This window comes from Eurypyga helias, unplaced genomic scaffold (genome assembly GCF_000690775.1).
Source record: "Eurypyga helias isolate BGI_N326 unplaced genomic scaffold, ASM69077v1 scaffold47857, whole genome shotgun sequence".
In the NCBI taxonomy this organism is placed as follows: Eukaryota; Metazoa; Chordata; class Aves; order Eurypygiformes; family Eurypygidae; genus Eurypyga; species Eurypyga helias.
Window position 1 is genome coordinate 1 of NW_010264552.1, and position 20,932 is coordinate 20,932.

The 20,932-nt window shown below is 36.1% G+C and overlaps 1 protein-coding gene across 1 annotated transcript; it reads left to right on the forward strand.

Moving 5' to 3' along the window:
- Window positions 1-367: 367 nt before the first annotated feature.
- Window positions 368-19,600, forward strand: LOC104503681 (macrophage mannose receptor 1-like; the record flags this gene model as incomplete). Its single annotated transcript, XM_010156413.1, has 20 exons — window positions 368-516; window positions 1,130-1,329; window positions 1,633-1,760; window positions 2,393-2,480; window positions 3,020-3,155; window positions 5,266-5,304; window positions 5,412-5,575; window positions 7,085-7,152; window positions 7,587-7,687; window positions 8,386-8,528; window positions 9,595-9,700; window positions 10,740-10,936; window positions 12,537-12,639; window positions 13,374-13,606; window positions 14,758-14,923; window positions 16,478-16,630; window positions 17,302-17,418; window positions 17,681-17,848; window positions 19,015-19,050; window positions 19,401-19,600. Coding segments are annotated over 20 exons (2,695 nt in total), but the record flags the coding sequence as incomplete, so codon positions are not given.
- Window positions 19,601-20,932: the final 1,332 nt, after the last annotated feature.

Consider the following 20,932-nt stretch of genomic DNA (forward strand, 5'->3'; position numbering starts at 1 on the left):
GGCGTTGGTGGGGGTGAGGAGGTGGGAAGAGAAAAAGTGAAACCAGAAAAACAGTATATCCTTTTTCTGGAGAGAAAAACAAATAAATACAGTATGTCTTTTCTGACTAAATATACACATTCATATTTTCCAGTACTTTACTCTGAAAGAACAGATCACAGCTGCTTTTGAGATTTTTTCAGTACAGCACAGCTTCACCTGTTATTGAAGCTAGTCCATCTGGTACCTCGTTAAGCAACATATTACCACATAAAAAGAAACCTAATGGAGATTCAATTTATTCTAGTCTTGTGTAGTTCAGGAAGTTGAGAAATGATAGACTAAGGGAAAGCTAGGCTTAATCCCCATCTGACTCCTGTCATTTCAGATATGAGCAAGCCTTCCTGACCAGCCTTGTTGGTCTGAGCTCTGAGAAGTATTTTTGGATTGGTCTCTCCAACATGGAAGAACAAGGGGTCTTCAAGTGGGTGACTGGTGAAGGTGTTCTCTACACAAACTGGAACGCAGCAATGCCTGGTACTCTTCCATTGGAGTAATTTATGCTACTAAGCAACTTTCTGTATTGTAATTCTAAATTGTTTCCCAACTTCACTAAAACACATCCATGATGACACATACGAACATTCTGCATTTTAAATGGGAGGGTCTTTGATACCTATTCTCAGCACGGGGGAGGCCACACCTCGAATGCTGTGTTCAGTGTTGGGTCCCTCACTACAAGACAGACATTGAGGTGCTGGAGCGTGTCCAGAGAAGGGCAACAGAGCTGGGGAAGGGTCTGGAGCACAAGTCCAGTGAGGAGAGGCTGAGGGAACTGGGGGTGTTTAGTCTGGAGAAGGGGAGGCTGATGGGAGACCTTATCCCTTCAAGCCTGGGCGACAGGCTGCCAAATCCTTGCACTGAGTGGGATAAGAAAAAGGCAGACAAGGGGTTGTTTATGCACTTATAAAGCTTTTCAAAGGGGAGGGAAGATAATGAAGGACTCCGTTTGCTGGTTTCCTCTTATTACAAAGCTCCTCCTTTGACTCAACACTACACTTAATATTTCAGTATTTTGTACCTCAAGCTGTAAAAATGTCAAGGGAGCCACTTTAAAACACAATTTTATTTTCTTTTATATATCACGAAGGGAATCAAGCTGGTTGTGTTGCCCTAAGGACTGGAAATGCAGCTGGACTATGGGATGTTCAGAACTGTGAAGTAAAGGCAAAATTTGTCTGCAAAAAACTAGTGGAAAAAATTACTCTTCCTCTTGTTCCTGAAACTCTTTCTGATTCTAAATGTCCCTTGTATTGGGATACAAGCAACAACACTAATTCTTGCTTCAGGGTAAGTATTATTTTTTCCAATAATCCTACTCAGGAGACAGAAGAGGGCCAAATAGATAAGGTGTCTGAACTTCAGAGGATGGCACATTATTGCACAAATATAGTAAGCTTTTACACAACTATTCATGGAAATCACTGCAGTTCTCACTCTATCAGTGATATGTAAGGTTATCCAATTAGCATACTCGTGAATCCATATTACATATGATGATTATAATGGAATGTTTTCTCATTTTGCTTATGCAAGGCAATCAGCAGATTTATTTTTAACGTCATAAACATAGTGTTCTTCCTGTACCTATAGGTTTTTGTGAGAGAAGAAAACCAAAAGAAAACATGGTTTGAAGCCCGAGATTTCTGCAGAGAAATAGGAGGAGACCTCGCTGCCATTAGAAGTGAAGACGAGCAAGCAGTGATAGAAAATTTAATAATGTAAGTAAGCAAAATATCCAATAATTGGCATTTTGGTGCAACAGTACATTATATAGGAATAAATGATAATATTACTGAGTTGCTCCTAAGATAATTAGTTGAAAATCTGTATCTGTTTATCATCACAGTCATAAGAAAAAGAACAGAGAGTATGTTCCATATGAGTAGTATTTTCAAAGCCATTTTCGGAGTTCCTAAAATCTGTCATCATCCGCAAATCTTTTAAATTTAAAAAAAATCCCACAATACCAACATAACAACCAAATTGGTTGAATGCTTCTCCTTCAGACCCATTTCTAAGTTTGGTCACTGAATAATTTTGAAACTAAATTGTGAATTGCAGCAAACCTGAACGTTTTATTTCTCAATGAACACTATAGTCACAATATCAGTGAAGATGTACTACGTTTTCAACACAACCGTTTGCAGGGTAGAAAGTTTTAAGGTGTAAACTTCACTTACTTGCTAATGAAAGTTTGCTGACCAACAGCATTTTAGTATTTTTAAAATTCCTACTCTATTTGAAGTCTTCAATAAGTGTGAAAGCAATTATTGTCCAACATAGCTTGCAAAATTTAGCAGTGCTAACCACATATGTACTCTTTTTCCATGATACATTTTTTACACTCTAGAAAAAAACCACCATCATCTCAGCCTTTCTGGATAGGTTTGCAGTGTCTGGATCCTGATGGTGGACTTTCCTGGAGTGATGGATCACCAGTGAGTGTTTGACCATGCCAGTTTCTTTGTTCTGACTTTTTTCAGTGTTGGAGCTGTTTTCCTGACTTGTGTGGATGAAAGTTGTCTAAGAGTTCCCAAAAATGTCTACCTTGCAACTGGGTAACTCTAAATCGTCATTCTTTGTCCTGGTTTGGAAAATAAAAAGGCCCCTAAACTCTGAGGTTATGTCATCGCAACAGTGGTAATATGGAGTACTAGTTACAGCTACAGATGATTGATTGTCTAAGTGGCAAATATATGAGAAAGGTCTCTCTCCTGATTTTTATTAGTATCGGGTGACATATTGCTTTGTTCCTTTCCTCTCCTATTGATTCATAACCTCATTTGATTTCAGTTTTCATGGGACTGCTAGAGTCTGTTAAGTGCTGCATAAACCCAGATCCTTTCATTTTTCTTGCAGATGCTACACAGCTATAGGAGGAAAATAAAGGGTGGCTTGAAGCTTCTCTTTCATTCCAGAGTACAGCCTTTTTCCCTGTATGATAGGAATAAAAACCAAAGCTGTGTTTCTTCTGTAGGTGAACTATAAGAAAAATAATTATTTTTACAATACTGCATTTGAATATTGTGGAGCAATCAGTGAAGACTCTTCCATGTCATGGATTAAGGTGCACTGTGAATACAGTCATAACTGGATTTGTGAAATCAAGAAAGGTAAGTTATTTTTTACTCTAAACTCACATTAGAAAGAAATATAAGTTGAATGCCATTCTATCAAAACAGGAAGTTCTGTATGTTACATGCAAGTAGAAAATTAGGTTGATTTCACAGGAATTTTGCATAAGGAAAAATAGGTCAAAACATAAATACTTTCAGAATACAATGTTTCAAGTGTTAATCATAAAGTTGTTTTCTTTTTTTTTAAAATCTATTATAAGCCTTGTTGAAAATACATATGTTTATGTAATTATAGAACCATAGGAAATGATTCCTATGATTGAAAAATTCCTATGGTCTGGTAAAACTGATTGCTCTGCACAGAAGTGGATGTTTGTCAAAACAGAAGCTTTGATTGACATGAAACTGTATGTTTCTTGGAACATTTATTTGTAGGGAATTTCCATGTTGTGGGCTAAAGGGGCAGACAGGGAGTAAGAGAGGATTGCAATTTGAAAAAAAAAAAAAGAAAAATTACTTTAAATTTCCTTATCCTTTGTGAAGTGCAACTTCACTTCTCTGCTCAGGTAGCTAGAATGCTACACAAGGACACGTTAGTCACCTACTCTAATTTACACAAGACTACCAGCATACTAGAGTCATGCTCTTCCTAAGATGACATGTAAAGAGACTCCTGTAACAACAGGCTTGCTGTAATGAAAAGATGGCAATCCAAGCTTCAACATTTATATACTTTAAGAGAATAAGCAGACTCCCATCTTCTCATACTAGTAAGAAATTCTTCTATGATTATACTTCTGGGTTGTTTGTTTTAATTATTTTTTTTTTCTTCCCAAATGTACTATTCAGTAAAATAAGAGAGGATTTAATTACTGCTTTGTATTGAGTTACACATTTTACTTCCAAGACTAACAGAAGCGTTGCTTTGGTGGCTCCCTGGGCTCCTTCACACAAGGAGTAAGGGTTAATGCTTAAAGTAATACTTATCTAAATAAGATAATTTTGGTGCTCGTGAATTATTCAAAATAATCTGATTCTGACCAAGCCACATTGTTTCAGCTTCTCATACTTAAAAATAGTCATAGACATCTATCTCAAAGAGATGTGAAGATACCTTTCCTGGTAACTTCCTTTCTAAGTCCTCACCTGACTGATCAGCACAACTAAAAATCATTAGCAGAAGTGGCAATAGTAGTTATATACTGTTAATTATTATTAACATATGAATGGCAGAAATTATAGCCTGAAGAAACTACCATCATTAGTCAGCAGTACATAATGTCATACTGAACGATGCTGAAATAATCATAATACTTTGTACTTCCTGAAGATATATATCTTTTCTTTAAAATCTTTTAACCAAACATACAAGACATTATTTTTAAAAGGTGACATGACTTTTTTTTTTAATCCAAGCATGTATGTCACAGACTATATTTAATGTAATTCCACATACAGCAACACAAACATTACAATGAATTCATCTGGAAAAACACTATAAAGGTGACGTTTGTTTTACATTTTTAGTTCTTGGCCTTACCTGTTTAGAGAAACATTTCTCCAATATCCCACTCTGTGTGATGTGAAAATTTTTCATTTCCATTATTTGTCTGAAGCTGGTGGATTTTAAATCAAATGTGATTCTTCATAAAGTAGTTTCACAGAAAAAAAAAAAATGTTTCCCAAATAAATGAATAAAACTAAAATTCAAAATTCTTTTAAGCCAAAAATTTGATTAGTATTTGAATTTCTTGTTGAATTACAAGACACTGTCCATAAATAATCTCTTATTATTGTGCAAAGTATATCAACATTGAAGTATTTTCACTCCTCAGTTTTCTTTCAGAAACAAGTACTAATTCACACTACCTTCTGTCATCTTATTTGGGAAACATTCAGAATGTACAAGATGCACTTACCAAAAAAATCTACCAAGACAGAGATGTAGGCCTGTAATGCAGCTGTTATTCCCTAAACATCCATTTTTTCTCTGCACAAAAGATATTATATCAATATGTTCTGCATTGCACACGTAAAAGATGAAAAATTGATAGACGTTAAGATAATTTCCAGTAATTGAACACTTATAATAGCTAATAATTTGGGAAACATTTTACATCTTCATATTTTTCCCATCTAATTACAGGGACACCCTTGAAACCAGAACCTCTGGGACCTTCGGCTAGTAAGCTGCTGTTTATTGTCTCTTATCTAAACAGTGGTATCATGTACCAATACCAGCTTTGTGCAAGAACTGTGAAGAATAAAAAAAATTCCTCTTCTGTGTTGCAGTGTATGAAGTCACAGAAGATGGCTGGATTATAAAAGGAGATAAACAATATTTTTTCAGCACAGAAAAGACCTCTATGGAGAAAGCCAGAACATTCTGCAAAAATAATCATGGAGATCTTGCTACTATTACAAATAACAGTGAAAGAAAATTTTTGTGGAAATGTGTAAGAGGAAATCTACGATACATAACCTATATACCCTGCTGCATATGCTTGTGAAGTACAAGCATAAACGATATGATATGATATTATTTTGCAATATAATGCAAAATTGTTGCATTATATTACTATATTTTATTAGCAGTAGATTTATGTACAATGAAAAATATTTATTCTACAGAACACAGTTTCTCTTTAGGAAAATAAATACAAAATAATTTACCATTTACTAGGGTGGGAATATTCTTCTGTATTCTGATCTAAATAGAGTTCTGTCCATGACCAAACATATATGTATATGAAAGCAGCAATGAAGGTATATGCTGAGAAAATTGTACTTTTGATAGGGTGGCTACCCCTCATCTGATTATCATATTTTAGAATTCAGTGTTAATTTGAGAATACTGCCAGTGTAGCTCTGAGGGTCACATACCACATCATGTTGTTGAGAAAAACAACTTTCAAAGAAAGGTTTAGCCTGGCCCAGGTCAGGGACTGATGAACTAGGACCTCCATGAATTAGTTCCTCTAAAACACTTATCAAAACTGTTCATGTATTTCAAGGTCACTGCCTACATGTTGCCTTATATGGTTCTGATGGGCACATGCCAAAGCCATGGCAGGGGCAGAGTACCTATTTAATAGTATGGATGTTGCCTCAGACCCCTGCCATCATCCTGTTTGGTTTACTAATACCAAAGTAGTCACACAGCCTCCTTTTGTTTCACACTATTAGATTCTTGCTTTTATTATGGGGTTGTTTAGTCTGGAGGCTCAAGGTAGACCTTATTGCTCTCTACAACTAACTGAAAGGAGGGTGCAGATAGGTGGAGGGTTTGTGTCTTCTCCCAAGTGATAAGTGATGGGACAAAAGGAAACAGCCTCAAGTTTAGAGGGGAGGTTTAGACTGGATATCAGGAAAAATTTCTTCACCAAAAGTGCTATCCAGCACTGGAATAGGCTGCCCAGGGAAGTGGTGGAGTCACCATCCCTGGAGGTATTTAAGAGATGTGGAGATGTGGTGTACAGGGACATGGTTTAGTGGGACTTGGCACTGTTTATAGTTGGAGTTGATGATCTTACACGTCTTTTCTAATCTAAATGGTTCTATGATTATGTGGGAAAGAATATGAAAGAAGAGGACACTGGAATGGAGCCAAAACCACTCACAAATTTTAAATTTACTCTGTGTCTTCACAGAGTGACACAGGAATTACATGGCTGCTTAAGAACAGGAAAGTACCAAAAAATTGTATACTAATTTTTTTCTCAAGTCTTCCTTTTTACTTTTTAAACTGAGAACACAACTCTGAAAGCTTTGATCATACCAGAAATGCAGCCAAAACTGGGAAAGCAGCAATAAAGAAAATAAAGCAAAAGTATGTGTTTTAAGGTATCTACTTCAAAAAGTTATAGTCATCTATCTGCTTCCATAGCACAAAAATTACACTTTTTTCTATTAGATAATTACTAAATATTAGAATGCACTAACTAAAAGTACATTTTTGTGTTTAGATCTTAAAAAATGGCAAATTGAAGTCCTATCTCATAGGGTTACTTCAGAATGCTGATCAACAGTTTAGGTAGGTAAATAAGCTACACCAAGTTTCATAAAAAGGGATTGTAGAAGTTTTGTACCATCAGAGTTCCTTCTGGAGGGACCACTTCAAGGGAGTTAAATGCAGATTCAGAGTTATACTGCATGTTGAAATGTGTACTCTCCCTTGGTTTAACTACATTGTAAAAACACTGCTTTAAATGGCATTTTAAAAGGAAATATTCATGCTATGAGTACATAGATACTGTCTGTTAAAAATAAAAGTATTTTTGTTCTTTGAGTTGACATGCAGGGATTTCATCAGCTAAGGTCTTTTAATCCTAATGGAAACTCAATTTACAGACTCAGTTATGATTTTTTTTTCCCATACATTTTTATCACATTAAGGTAGATTTTTCTGAACCATTCCATGAACATTGTCTGAGCAACCAATACCATTTTCTTGTTATTATTTTTCAGTTGGATGGATGGAAGCCCAGTGCACTATGCAGCTTGGGCACAGGGTGAGCCCAACTTTGCAGATGCTCAAGAAAATTGTGTGGTCTTAAACAAAAAAGATGGTGAGTTACACAACTATTTTTAAAAAGTAATTTATGGGTAGTGTATGGGTACTGTACAACACAGTATGGGTCCTCCTCTTCCACCATTTGCTAAAATTATCTTGCCAACTTTAATCCATTCTTTCTGGAAATTTGAAAAAAATATGCATAATAAAGTATAGCCCTTATATCTGAGGTTTCTGCAGGGGCAATATTAGCCACAAAAGTGGAATATAAGAAAATTATTTTATTAGGGAATAAGCAATGTCCCTTACAAATAGGAACAATTTGATTACTGATTTTTCAGCTGCACAAAAAATATGTTCTACTTAAATCAACAGCAACTTGGTCTTTTAAAAAAATAATTGGAGAATAGTTAGCAAAGGAATAGAACGTATATGAAGTTTCACATTTTATGATGTTTTCACTGATAAAATGTTACTTTACACTTGCATGTTTCAGTGCAACAAAGCTGTTTGTGTGTGTTCTACTCAGAGTTCACAGAGATGCTGTATCCTCCATCTCGTATGGCCACAGTCACAGCTAGACCAAAGTCCTCCTGTAAGCAGTGATGATGGGAGGCAGAATTGAGCTGAAGCATGTTCTCTCAAATACCCAGGCAGATTGATTTTGAACCTAAAATCACAAAAGCCAGTTCACTTTCCCACAAGTTTCAACCTTATTCAGCATCTTATTACCTATATTTAAATTGATTTCAGGCTTGTGGAATGATGTCAGCTGTGGGTTTTCAAATGGATATATCTGTGAGAGGCACAGAAGTTTTATAAATGCAACACTTCCTTCAGCGGTACCTTCGACTCCTGGAGGATGTCCTGAAGATTGGCTTTTATTTAAAAATCAGGTATGCTAACATCCATCTAAGCACAATATTAATCCTTGTGAAGGTACTTAAAGATATATTTTGCAGTGATTATCCAAAGTTACATTCAAAATTAGAGTAGTTGCCTAATTCTTACAAGACCTGATTTTACAGGTTCTTAATTGTTTTTCTGAGAATTGGTCATCTGAGATACATAGGGCAAACTGCTACATTGTATATACTTTAAAAAAAAAGTAACTGAATTCAACTGAAAGCACCAACTATAGCGTAAAATCAGTCATTTGAGCTGAAGCAAATCAGAAATAAGGACAAATCTTTCCAAAGCGGCTTCAGCGTAATGCTTGCCTCTTTCCAAACGGGACAAATGATGGGCTTACTAAGCAAGTGTTCTATTGTCTAATATATACAGTATTGTTATGAAGGCACCCATGGATACTCACACCAGTAGAGTTTATGCCAGTACACTGGTTTTGCACTTCTGTTACAATCATCAGAGTTATTTTCCACAAACTATGAAAGGTGATTCTCTGACAGTGCTACTAGTGTGCCACACAGCAGAGGGTGAGGTCTGTGGATAGGGCATGCTAGGTACACTCAGAATTACCAAAACTATTTCAGGGTAAATGTGTAGTGGTAATGCGATGACTATGCACTTTTTAAGAAGTCATGACATATAAATTTCCATTAATAAAAGAGCAGTAAAATGAAAAGGCTGAATACACAAGTGCACACTGACCATAGGCTCTAGGTAAAAAATGTTTTGCAAAAATTTCATATGATTGCACACGAAACCCTGAGCTGGGCTTTTCTTATAGAGTCAGCATCTTTTTGTCTTTTACTAATGGTGAAGTATGCCTTCTCAAAATCTGTGAGTTAGGTAACACATTAGATTCTCATCAGACTCCCACTGAAGACAGAGTAAATTTAAAATTTCTGAATGGTGTTGGCTCCAGAGCTGCATCCCTGTTAACTATGGAAAATTGTTTTATGGGTCTGAATTAGGCTAATTACTACTTAAACTAGCATAATTCAAACCTAAATTCCTCTTGCTGTCACTTACTAACAGTCTATATTAATTTTTCCCTAGTGTTACAAATTTTTTGGCTCTTCCTATGAGTACTGGAGTACTGCAAGAAGAACTTGTATGAGCCTTGGAGGAAACTTGGCAAGCATACATAATGAACAAGTACAAGGTATAGCACAAGTGCCCTTTAGGTAACAGAAAGCATTTAATCTGTATACAGTGGTCATTTCCTCCAAAGAATCTTAGAATCTTAGAATGGTTTGAGTTGGAAGGGACCTTAAAGATCATCTAGCTCCAACCCCCCTGCCATGGGCAGGGACACCTTGCACTAGACCAGGTTGCTCAAAGCCACATCCAGCCTGGCCTTGGAGACATCCAGGGATGGGGCATCCACAGCTTCTCTGGGCAACCTGTTCCAGTGCCTCACCACCCTCTCTGTGAAGAATTTCTTCCTGATATCTAATCTAAACCTCCCTGTTTTCAGAAGAACATGACAAAAAGAGGCAGTATGTAAATACATATATTTTATAATAGGTATAGTCAATATGGGTTATACGGCATGGAAGTTTTGTGGAAGAAATAGAACTATCTGTCTAGGGCATGCTAGTGATGCCAAGGGTTGCTTCCTCCTGTTCCATGCAAACTGCTTTACATTATTTATAGGGTATGAATTAGCATAAAATAACAAATCCTGACCTGGAATTTGTAGTTTTAGACACAGAGAAAGAAAAGGAATCCACGTTCTGTTTCTGCCAGAAAAAGAAAGGGTTATATTACTAAACCTCTCTGAAATGACTGCCTAAATTCTGCAACTTAATTCAGCAGTAGGGTGTCAGAGGAAGGCACATTTTCACCTTGCCTATATTCCCAGGCTTCCACTGCAGCTGTATACATTTCCATCAGTCCATCAGCTCATCCTGAGTGTTGAAATAACTCATTAGACAACACTGTGATCAGGCAGGTTTTTTATACCTTTCCATTTTCCAATCTTGATTCATTGTTCCAAATAACTTCAGTCTTTGAGACTTTTCACAGGCAAAGGCTTGGCATAACCTTGAAATAATAAACTTGGGTAAATTTCTGATTGAACGCTAATTAAAATGTATTTACAAGACTTTAACAAATGCGATAGTTAAGAATTTGTTTATGAGCAAATGTCTTGGCTGATGACATGACATGGTCATCTTTTCTACTGGCTTTATTTCTAGCTTTTCTCACTTACCATTTGAAGGATGTTTCAAATGATCCCTGGATTGGCTTGAATGATATACTCAGTGAACTCAACTTTGTTTGGAGTGATGGCAGTGCTGTCTCCTACACAAACTGGGCTCTAGATTCCCCAAAACTTGTAGAACCTGTTTTGTTTCCCAGTCTACATCCAGAAGATGGCCACAATTTGCAACAGGTAAATACCACTTAGCATTTACTATCGAGTTAAATCTGAGGAGCGATATCCCTTCAGTAAACAGACCATTTTGCTACAGACACTGGCTCAGACTCCTCCCCAAGTTCATCATCTATCTTCACATGAGGATTAGTGATAAAAAGATTCAATGTTTGAGTATTCTAGCTATCTCAGAGCACAAAAATGGCAATGGACAGATTGAATAAAGATTGGATAGATTGAATAAAGTTTTCTTTTTCATAGTAATTTGCTGTTCATTTTGCAGAGAATATAAATGCAACATCAGGTTTTTAGAACTTAACACGTCAGAAATATTTTCACGTCTGACCGGTTAACTCATGTCTGAAAAGGAAGGAGGAGAGAATGCAAGTGGAAAGACTTTAATTTTTTTCTATTTCTTCCCTATTTAAAATTGTAATTGAATTGCTAAGGGCAAAGGATGTCAACTAATTTCTAAATCAATCAAAACCAATTCACTGCTAGTACCTCAGAATGATGTAAATAAATAGTATTCTACATATTCAGACCAATAGAGCCTGATTTGCATACCCACATTACCTTTCTTCCATTTATTTCCATACCTTGCTATCAGAACTTGCCCTTCACACTATGTCATTCCACTTACTGTCCAGCTTCCCTTCATTTTGGTATCCACACCCCTAGAGAATACAGAAATCATACCTCTACACAACCACCCTAACCTGCACCTGAGCCAATTCATTCTGGTCTTGCCCATCTAGCCATTGGCCAGGCATGAAAGAAGACATATAGGTTACAGCACAATACATAGCCCAACCTTACTGCTGCTCCAATAATCCTCCTTGGAAGTATCAAGCAGGCCAAAAAAATACATGTGCAAAGGTGCATTCTACTTTTGTCCTTCACCTTCAAGATACTAACTGCTTTCCCCTTCAGAGGATCCTTTTCAAAGGAGTGAAATAACATCAAAATTTACTCAAGCTTAAAAAGCTAGAGTCAAGAGCCACTAAAACAGATGTTCCTAAAACTTCTGCATGGCAACTTAGTAGGCTGCTGCAGGTTGTAATAAACTTGAAATTCCGGCTTAAGCACTCATCACCCAATCTGGTGTAGCTGAAAGAAAAATCCTAAGAACTGCAGCTGGTGATAACTCTGTCAAGGACCACCATTTAGATGATTCTGTCAAGAATAACCATTAATTTTAAGTTGACTTTGCAAGCCAAATACAAAACATGACCTCCATTTATTTTTACTTCATTCCTATTCAAAAAACTTACTGATAGTTGCTCATCAGTCGAGACAAAAGGTGTGACAGAATGTCCTTTAAAATAATAGTCTATTTTCAAGTCAATTTTCAAGTATGTCTCCTTGAAAATAACCAAATCAACAAGCAGGCTGAGCTAAAGATTAACAAGACAGTACCAAGGTGGAGCTGGCCACCACAGAGGAGGCCAGAAAGGACAGAAAAGGGTAAAAGGATGGTGTTTCTATAGTTGCAATACAAACCCTACAATATCAGAATTCAAAAGAAAAAAGGAATGAAACTCCCCAAGGTGTTATAGTATTTTGTTTTATAACTTCTAATATCAATGTTCTCACATTCTTTCCCTTACTCCAATAGTTTGATTGTGTTTCTCTGAAGAGAGGTCATGCTGATGACACAGGAAAATGGAACAATGAGGAGTGTTATAAGTCCAGAGGGTATATATGCCAGAAGAATAGTGGTGAGTTCTGTATCGGCAATCTTGAAATTTATACTACAAGGATTAAAATCACTTTTCTTGTTTAACATGCTTTAGATCAGTTTGGATTTTTTTGGTTGTTTTTTTGGTGTGGGGTGTCGTATTTTTGTTGTTGGTGGTTGGTTGGGTTTTTTGGGTTTTTTTTGCTAAGGGATGAGTAAAACCTAAGGGTCTATCTTGCATCCAAGTGTTACAAAGCAATGTTTTGGAGAAAGAATGATAAATAAAATATCAGAATTTAGGAAAGCATAATTATTATATTTTTAAACAGGTAATTAAATCACTATAACCCACAAACATTTTAATTACATGACATCATAATGATCTACAGGTTATCATAATTGGTAAGATTTACATTTATCTAAATAATCCTGATAGTCACAAAGCTGCTAAGATGCAGAGTATTTTGAAAACACGCAGGGTAGGTGTGTTGTTTTTGACTGATGGGGTGTATTTACCTCTGCAATATTACATACTGTGAATTTACTGATTCAAAATACTCAGAGGCTGAAAATGTACTTCTTTCATCCAGAAAGTTCACTGTTGTTCCAAAGTTATATTACTTCTAAACAACTAATGAGAAGGTGTTCCATTCCATCAGCAATTTTCTACTAGGTTTGTAAAAAACGAGGATGTTGTTCAGTCGCTCAAGTCAAATATATGGCCTCCAGATTTAACTGTTATTGGGGTGGGTTTTTTTCTCCTTATTTCTACAGATCCTGAACTCTTTAAGTCATCAGCAACAGTGCTGGACCTTGCTTTTGACCATTCTGGTGGCATTAGCTATTCTGTCATCCATTTCAAAATGAGTTGGGAGGAAGCACAGAAAAACTGCAATAACAATGCCTCAGAACTTGCCAGCATCTTAGACCCGTATAGCCAGGCACTGTTGTTCCTTCTTGCACAGGAATATGGAGAGCCTCTGTGGATTGGTCTTAAAAGTAATGCGGTAAGAACACACACGTTACACATAGGTAGTCAAGCTGGCACTGGACCTGATCTTACTTTATGCTGTCATCTTGTAACCTATAGGAATTTCTGCCAGTGAAGTGCTGAAAACAGCATGTTACATCAGTACATTTACACTGGGGCTCTTCAAATAAGACTCACAGAGTGGAGATTTTAATGAACTAAGAACTCTTACATGCTTTAGCACAAGGAAATGCTCCTGCAAACCAGTATTTAACAATACTGTGTGTTGTCTGGAGTAATTTAAAGGGTCTTGAAAATACATTGTAAAATCTCCCACATTTCGATTTTTTTTGGGTTTTGTTGTTTTTTTTTTTTTTAATCTAAAAGATATTCCAGCCACAATATGCATCCTGCCCTCCTGCCATGTGTTTATGTACCTCACTCATCAGTGACGTAACTCAGGTTGCATATCTAAGACCTGAGTAGTCTTGTTTATGGTAACAGTAGCAAAATACAGCTGTGGACAGAAACAGGAGTAAGAATTAGTTAAAGGAATCTGGAGGCTGCATGATGTGGTACATACTGACCAACGGATATATTTTTTTTCAGTTTAAAAAGGCAATTAGTGTAAGAAGTTAGAATATTAAGAAAAAAAATCCTTTCTGTTTGTGAGATGTCTACATCAGCTGTATGACAGGGGAGGGCGAACATTTGGATGGTAGGTGTGTTTTGAGATGCTACGCTCTTCAAAAAGAATCACAGTCACGATAACTACAACAAAAGTGAAGGCGATCAGTGCTGCTTATTATGAACGCTCCCACCCACACTCACATTTTCCATGCAGACATTTAGGTGGTCACACCAACGTGATGTCTGATCTAACCCCCAGTTTTATACCTTCTCTCATGCCTCCTCTTTTTTCCCTTCCATTTTCCAATGCTTGAAAAACTCTATGAATTAATATTAGATACATTTTGGAGGACAGGGAAAAAAAATCATTCTGCACTCCCATTTGTGGATAACAGACACTGTACATTTTGTTGTAATTAGCATTTACAAGCACAAAAACGGGGCATTAGTAAGCATATGATTCCATACTTGATTACATGAGGGTCCTCTTGAGGATCCTGTGTAGTAGCTATGTCACTCTCAACAACTTTGAAATTACCATATAGATTTTGCTTCCAGACCGATGGCAAGTATCAATGGATTGACAGATGGAGATTAGTTTACAGCAAGTGGTCCAGCGGGGAACCAAAACAGACATTAGCATGTGTCTACCTAGACACTGATGGCACCTGGAAGACAGCTTCTTGCAAGGAGAAACTATTTTCTGTCTGTAAAAAATCGTATGGTAAGCAATTGAATATAAGTGGTTTAACTAGACAGTGTGTCGACTTATGAAATGTGCTAAATATAATAAGCCACTGGAAAAGTACTTGGTTTATACACCAGTATACGGGGATACATGAGTGGCTAACCAGCTCTAAACAGTGTCATGCATTTTTCCCAGAAGTAAATAAATTCATAGTAATAATTACCAAAAGTCGAAGAAAGAAAGGACTGAATACTCATTCATTTCTTAACTATTCATTCTAATAGGAAACATCATTCCCTTGCTATGAGATTGGTTTTGATTAGGCATCAGATGAAAATGTGTATCCAGTTTGAGGAACCAAAGTTTGAAAAGGCTCTCAGTCAACTAGGGTTTTCAGATGACCAGAAACAAGAATTAAAATGAAAGATTATAATTAGAGTTGAACAAAAGACTAAGAAAGACTAAGAGAGACCAAATTATCATTTTTAAAAATTAAAATTGAGCCCTAAGGAGTGGAATTAAATTCTTCCCTATGTCTGATGAGTTAGGAAGGAGTAACAGAGTTAAATATGGCAAGGAAAACCTTCTAATTTTATCAGTAGAGAAGCATTTAATAAATAGTTTGGACAGGTCAGGGAATCTCCTTCACTACAGGTTTCTAAGAACAGACAGGACAAACAGCTGTCAGAAATGATATAATTATATATCAACTTCATGTCACCTGTAAGCACAAGGATGAAGTAAATAACCCCTGGGGAGCCTTCCAAGCACAAGCTTTTATAATTTCTATGGAAATAAGTATGAACATGATTTCACAATTTATCTATATTCTTATGTTTGTAAACATTATGGAGGATCTTGAAGCATTAGAAAATTTATAATTACATGCCAAATCACAATCTAAAATGTTGTAACTGACAAAAATCCTCAATTTGAAATATAACATCTCTTTCCCCTTTAATATTCTAGAAGTCTAATTTAAGAGCTGAACATTCTTTAGCAGGGAAAGAAATAGACTGTAGAAGACTCAGGAAGAAAATGTAATTTGGCAGAACATTTAATTTTCATTCCATCTGCATTCATTTTATCATCCAAAATCTTCCCATTACATCATCACCATGGAATTTATTCAGGATGCAGTTTGATAAGAAAATCCTGCTAGCCATGTTTAATTACACCAACACTTTCATTCACCATCACAGTTTCTGCTATAAGGTTTTGAACCTGTCAAAAACTGAGACTGAAGAGTCAGAAGATATTTTAAAAAAAGCATTTTAACTAATTATGAATTTATTTATGCCAGAAAAGCATTTGGGTATTTTATTGATTACAGTAATTACAAAAATAATCTTTAGACAGATTTTGTACTTCTTATAGATTAGTGTGTCTTCCAAGTCACCTTGATAAAAAATATGAAGCAATATATGCTCTCCAACACAAAAGCAAAACCATATTCAAGCTGGTTTTAGAACATATTTCTTTTCTTCTATGATGACAAACCTAACATAGTCTGTTTTGTATTGTCTTAGTATAATGGGAAAAATAAATTTTATAAAATAACTGGATTCCAACTACCTGATCTCTTACCAGTCATGGCCCCTACTGAGCCCCCACAGCTTCCTGGGAAATGCCCTGAATCAAGAGGACACAAATCTTGGATACCTTTCCATGGTTACTGCTATTACTTTGAGGCCTCCAGAAAAAGAAGCTGGTCTCAAGCTCGCCAGGAATGTGCCCGACTAGGTGAATGTTTTGTTTTGGAAAGATTGAAGATGTAATTAAACACATAAAATCGTGGGTGATATTGCTAAACCAATCTCAAATTGTTTTAAGACTTCAAACTTACTGCTTTTTAGCTTGCTTTTCTGAGCATGCTTTTATACAATAAAACTGAACTTTGTCAGAGGCATAGGCATCTGATATCTCAAATACAAGGTGAAATATAAAATTCCTACTAGTTGCATGGAAATCAGTAGTAGGGTAAGGACATAAACACTTTCAGAGTCCCACTAAGGTACAGACTGCTGGTTTTGCTTTCCTTTCCCCAAACAAGAGGGAATCCACACAGCGTACAAACTGGGAGACACAACCTCATAGGACAGTGGTCTTTGCTAGTTCCAAGGGCACAGTTTATTCATCATATCTCACTGCCTGGACAACAAATGAGATGAAGGAGTTGTTTAACTCTCATATACTAAAGGCTAAACAAAAATCCATGTCTTTGTGCTAATTTGCATCCATACAGCTCACAGTCGTGCTCAAAATAGAATATAGCGATATAATAACCATATGAGACTAATCAGTATTACATTCAAGAATCAGTGTTGTTTATATCTTTTTGCATACCTTTTATTTGTTTATTGACTTACACTGTAAGAAAATAAGACATTGTGATGTGCTCAATATTTTTTCAGCTGCAAATTTGGTATCTATAGGAGACTATACTGAAGCAAACTTTCTGGCAGACACCATTAAGATACTTCATGGAAAATCACCTAACTTTTGGATAGGGTTAAAGGAAAATGACAGAGGTAATATTTCAATATTTAATCATACATTATCATATCATACAAAATGATGATATGTTGTATTAGAAATCAACTCTGTAGGCTTCAGAATACACATGCCTAAAAAATAAACAAAGTTTATTTTAAAGCATGCTTACATATGCTTAGAAATGTAACTGAAACATCTAACTATCTCTTTATGTTATAATTTTTTTTCCCCATCACATCTTACCTTACTTGTATAAATCCCTGTGTTTTATACACATATGGTCATTTTAAATCCTAGGAGAGTGGTTATGGACAGACAAATCTGCAATGGATTTTGTCAACTGGCAAATAGGAGAACCTTCAAACGCAAGGCATAAAGAGTGTGGAGAAGTATGTGCATTGTCTGGCTACTGGAACACCAATGTCTGTTCTTTCAAAAAAGGATTTGTCTGTAAAAAAACAAAAAGTAAGTAATATTTGTAATGCATTAAGGTTAATAATGCCTGATAATACATTTTCATTGCATAACATAAAAATGCAAAACATTATAAGCTTGTGTGCAAAACCTATAGACCTTAATAGCAGGATTCAGCTGCCTAAATACTGAGGAGCCCCATGTGGCTTCTGAATGAGAAGGCTCTGTCCCATAAATCCTGTAAAATTGCCATCAGCCCCATGCAGCCACCATGAATACTTCAGACTCCTAGGTTTAGGTAAAAGAATGGTCAAAGACCACTCACTTTTAATAAAAAGACAGTTTTCAGTATAATTTCCCCTCCAATAGCACACAAATACAGGCTTAAAAAACAATGTTTTGTTTAGTTTCAGATTAATATATTCTAAAAAAAAAAAAAGCTTGTTCTGATGAGTGCAATGAAAACTCTGTCTTGTAGAAATGCTGGAATCAGTGATTCCTTTCATTACTGTCCTCTGAGCTAATGGATTTGAAGAATGATAACATACATCCTTGTGGCACTCTTTACCTACAGTATGATAGAATAATGTTTAATAAAACGCTGGTACTATCCTGATAGCAAAATTATAATCTGCAAGAAAATGCATGAGTTTTTGATTACCAACTGAGATTAAATGAAAATGGTCCAGAACATGAACATTTTGTTTGGTTAAACTTCATATTCCTGTTCACTGTTCCCTTATCTGCTAAGTTTAGGAAGTGCAATTACCATAGGAATCACATCCACCCGGAATGGTTGTCTCCGACAGAAGATCCTTCTCAGCTCAAGTAAAATGCTCATGATACATTTCTAACACTCAAGGTCTCCATTCAGGAAATTTTTCCTCTTTCACAAAACACCTTAAATGATTAAGGATCCTGTGGGAAGTTTCTCAGAAATGAACATATTTGAAAACACTTTTAGAAATAACAGAAATCTGACTAATTTAATGTCTTGTTGGGTACCCTGACTGAGGAGGTCAGATGCTCTTGGAATGAAAGAGCCAATCATCCTACTAGAGGTTTACACATGCTTAGCTCCATCTCTCTGGGATGGCAACTGTCATCAGCAAGTGGATTCAGGAGAATTGTCAGGAGCATCTGGATTTAGGAAGTTTAAAATGCCTCTTCCATTTTTTAAAGCATTCAGAATAAACATTTTCTTTTCTTTCCAAAAGCTCCTGAAAACACAGAAATGTCAACAGAAAACACAGGTAAGCATACTTCCTTTTAAGTAGAAACATAAGGAGATGCTCAAATGCAACAAGAATATATAGTTTCTAGGTATTAATATTGAGAACTTTTAGACATGAAAAGTCCATACATTTAATCTGTGTCTAGATATAGGAAATAGAGGTTATTCTGAAGCAAAATGGGTTTTGATCAGATTTAATTACATTCTGTTTGTTTTAGTTAGTAAAAAAAAACCCCAAACCACTCAGTGAACTGAAAATCTACATGCATATTGCATTTGTCTGACTTCTGGTTAAAGAAACCCCATTTATTACCAGATTGTGAAATGTGTTAAGATGAAAGGTGTTAATTCCATTTCATCCACTTTCAGAAGGGAAAATGAAGAACGTACTTTCCGCTGGCATCATTTGGTTGATTGTTCTTCTAGCCCTTTCTATAGTTGGAGCTGGGAGTATAATTTATTTCTGCTTGAGGAGGAAAAGACAAAACCTGCTACATATTTCAACCCAAATGAGCGGACCAGAAACAACTTTGGGTACCCAAGAAGATGATGCACACACTAACATGTAGCCTGACAAAATGCCAGTATGTTCCAACTAACAAAAACCAGCCTATGAATCAGTGAAATCGTACACCAGCTTCGCATTTTACCAGCCAGATATGTCTCCTCTCTTCATAAAGTTCATGGATCTATACAAATACACACACACACACATACTTCCTCCAAAGTGTTACAGTTTTGTATTTATCACATAAATAAGAATGACTGAAAAGTTAGATCCAGAGGTGTTAGGGGGAAAACTCTGACACATATTTACTATGTGAAATTATTTTATTTAACTCAGTGTAGAAATTCTCCTTTCTGCACACAGGGCAAATCATTACTCATATCTTTACATTACTTTTTCCTGCTGTATCACTTCAGTGTTATCTAGACTATGATGGCAAACACTGCTCATTTCACATTTTCAGCTTCACAGTTTATGATAATATATTTTCATTCATGTAAAACCTACTATAAAACCTGCATCTGTGAATTAAATATTACTTCCTTACAAATAAATAGATGGAAAGCTGGAAAAAAATTGAAAAGATTCCTTTATTCCTAATTCTAGTCCGAACTTTGGGACTAATTATGCCAATTCCTACTGCCCTGCACTTATCCTGTAAACATCAAAATTTTTCTGCCAGGTGCAAATTAATAATAAAAATACAACAGTCAATACTCTTCCTATTGGGTTTTATTTCAGTAATGACGCTTTCAGAATGCAGAGATGTTCCTTTTTAAATTCACGCATGTATAATAAATGGGTATATCTTTTACTACATTATATAACTCTCCAGTTTAGAGAAATAAAATCACCTTTTGAAAATAAAACTTTTTGAAAATAGGTAGTGCTATTTTTTTGTTGTAGTTTCATTTGATAACATACTGCCTAGATCCCCTTTCAGCTTTTCTTCAATTGTACACAAGAGCCATGTTTGCCTTAGGGGGCAGTTTACCATTCTGCCTATTTTAAGACATGCATCATCCCTCCTGAGTTACAAAAACATCTTTCCCCAAGCCACAGACAGGCACCTGGCACTAACAGGCCTCAGCGAAGAATCATACGGAGGAGCAGGACTAGAGCAGAGGGGCAGCTACGAAATATCTGTAATGGGAAACAGATTCACACTTTGGCCCTTCTGTGAGAATGGCAGTCAGAATTTCTCACCCTCTCCCTATGCTTAAGGTCTCTGTCTGACGAAAATATGATGCCATACTAGAGCATACTTATCTGGAATAAGTGGGATAGGTTTCTGCACCAGGACATCTGTGCCTATGCCTGAGCAGCTTGAAAACACACTTGTATTACCATTATTATCTACCTTTTCTCTAGATACTCAGTAACCAATAAAGGC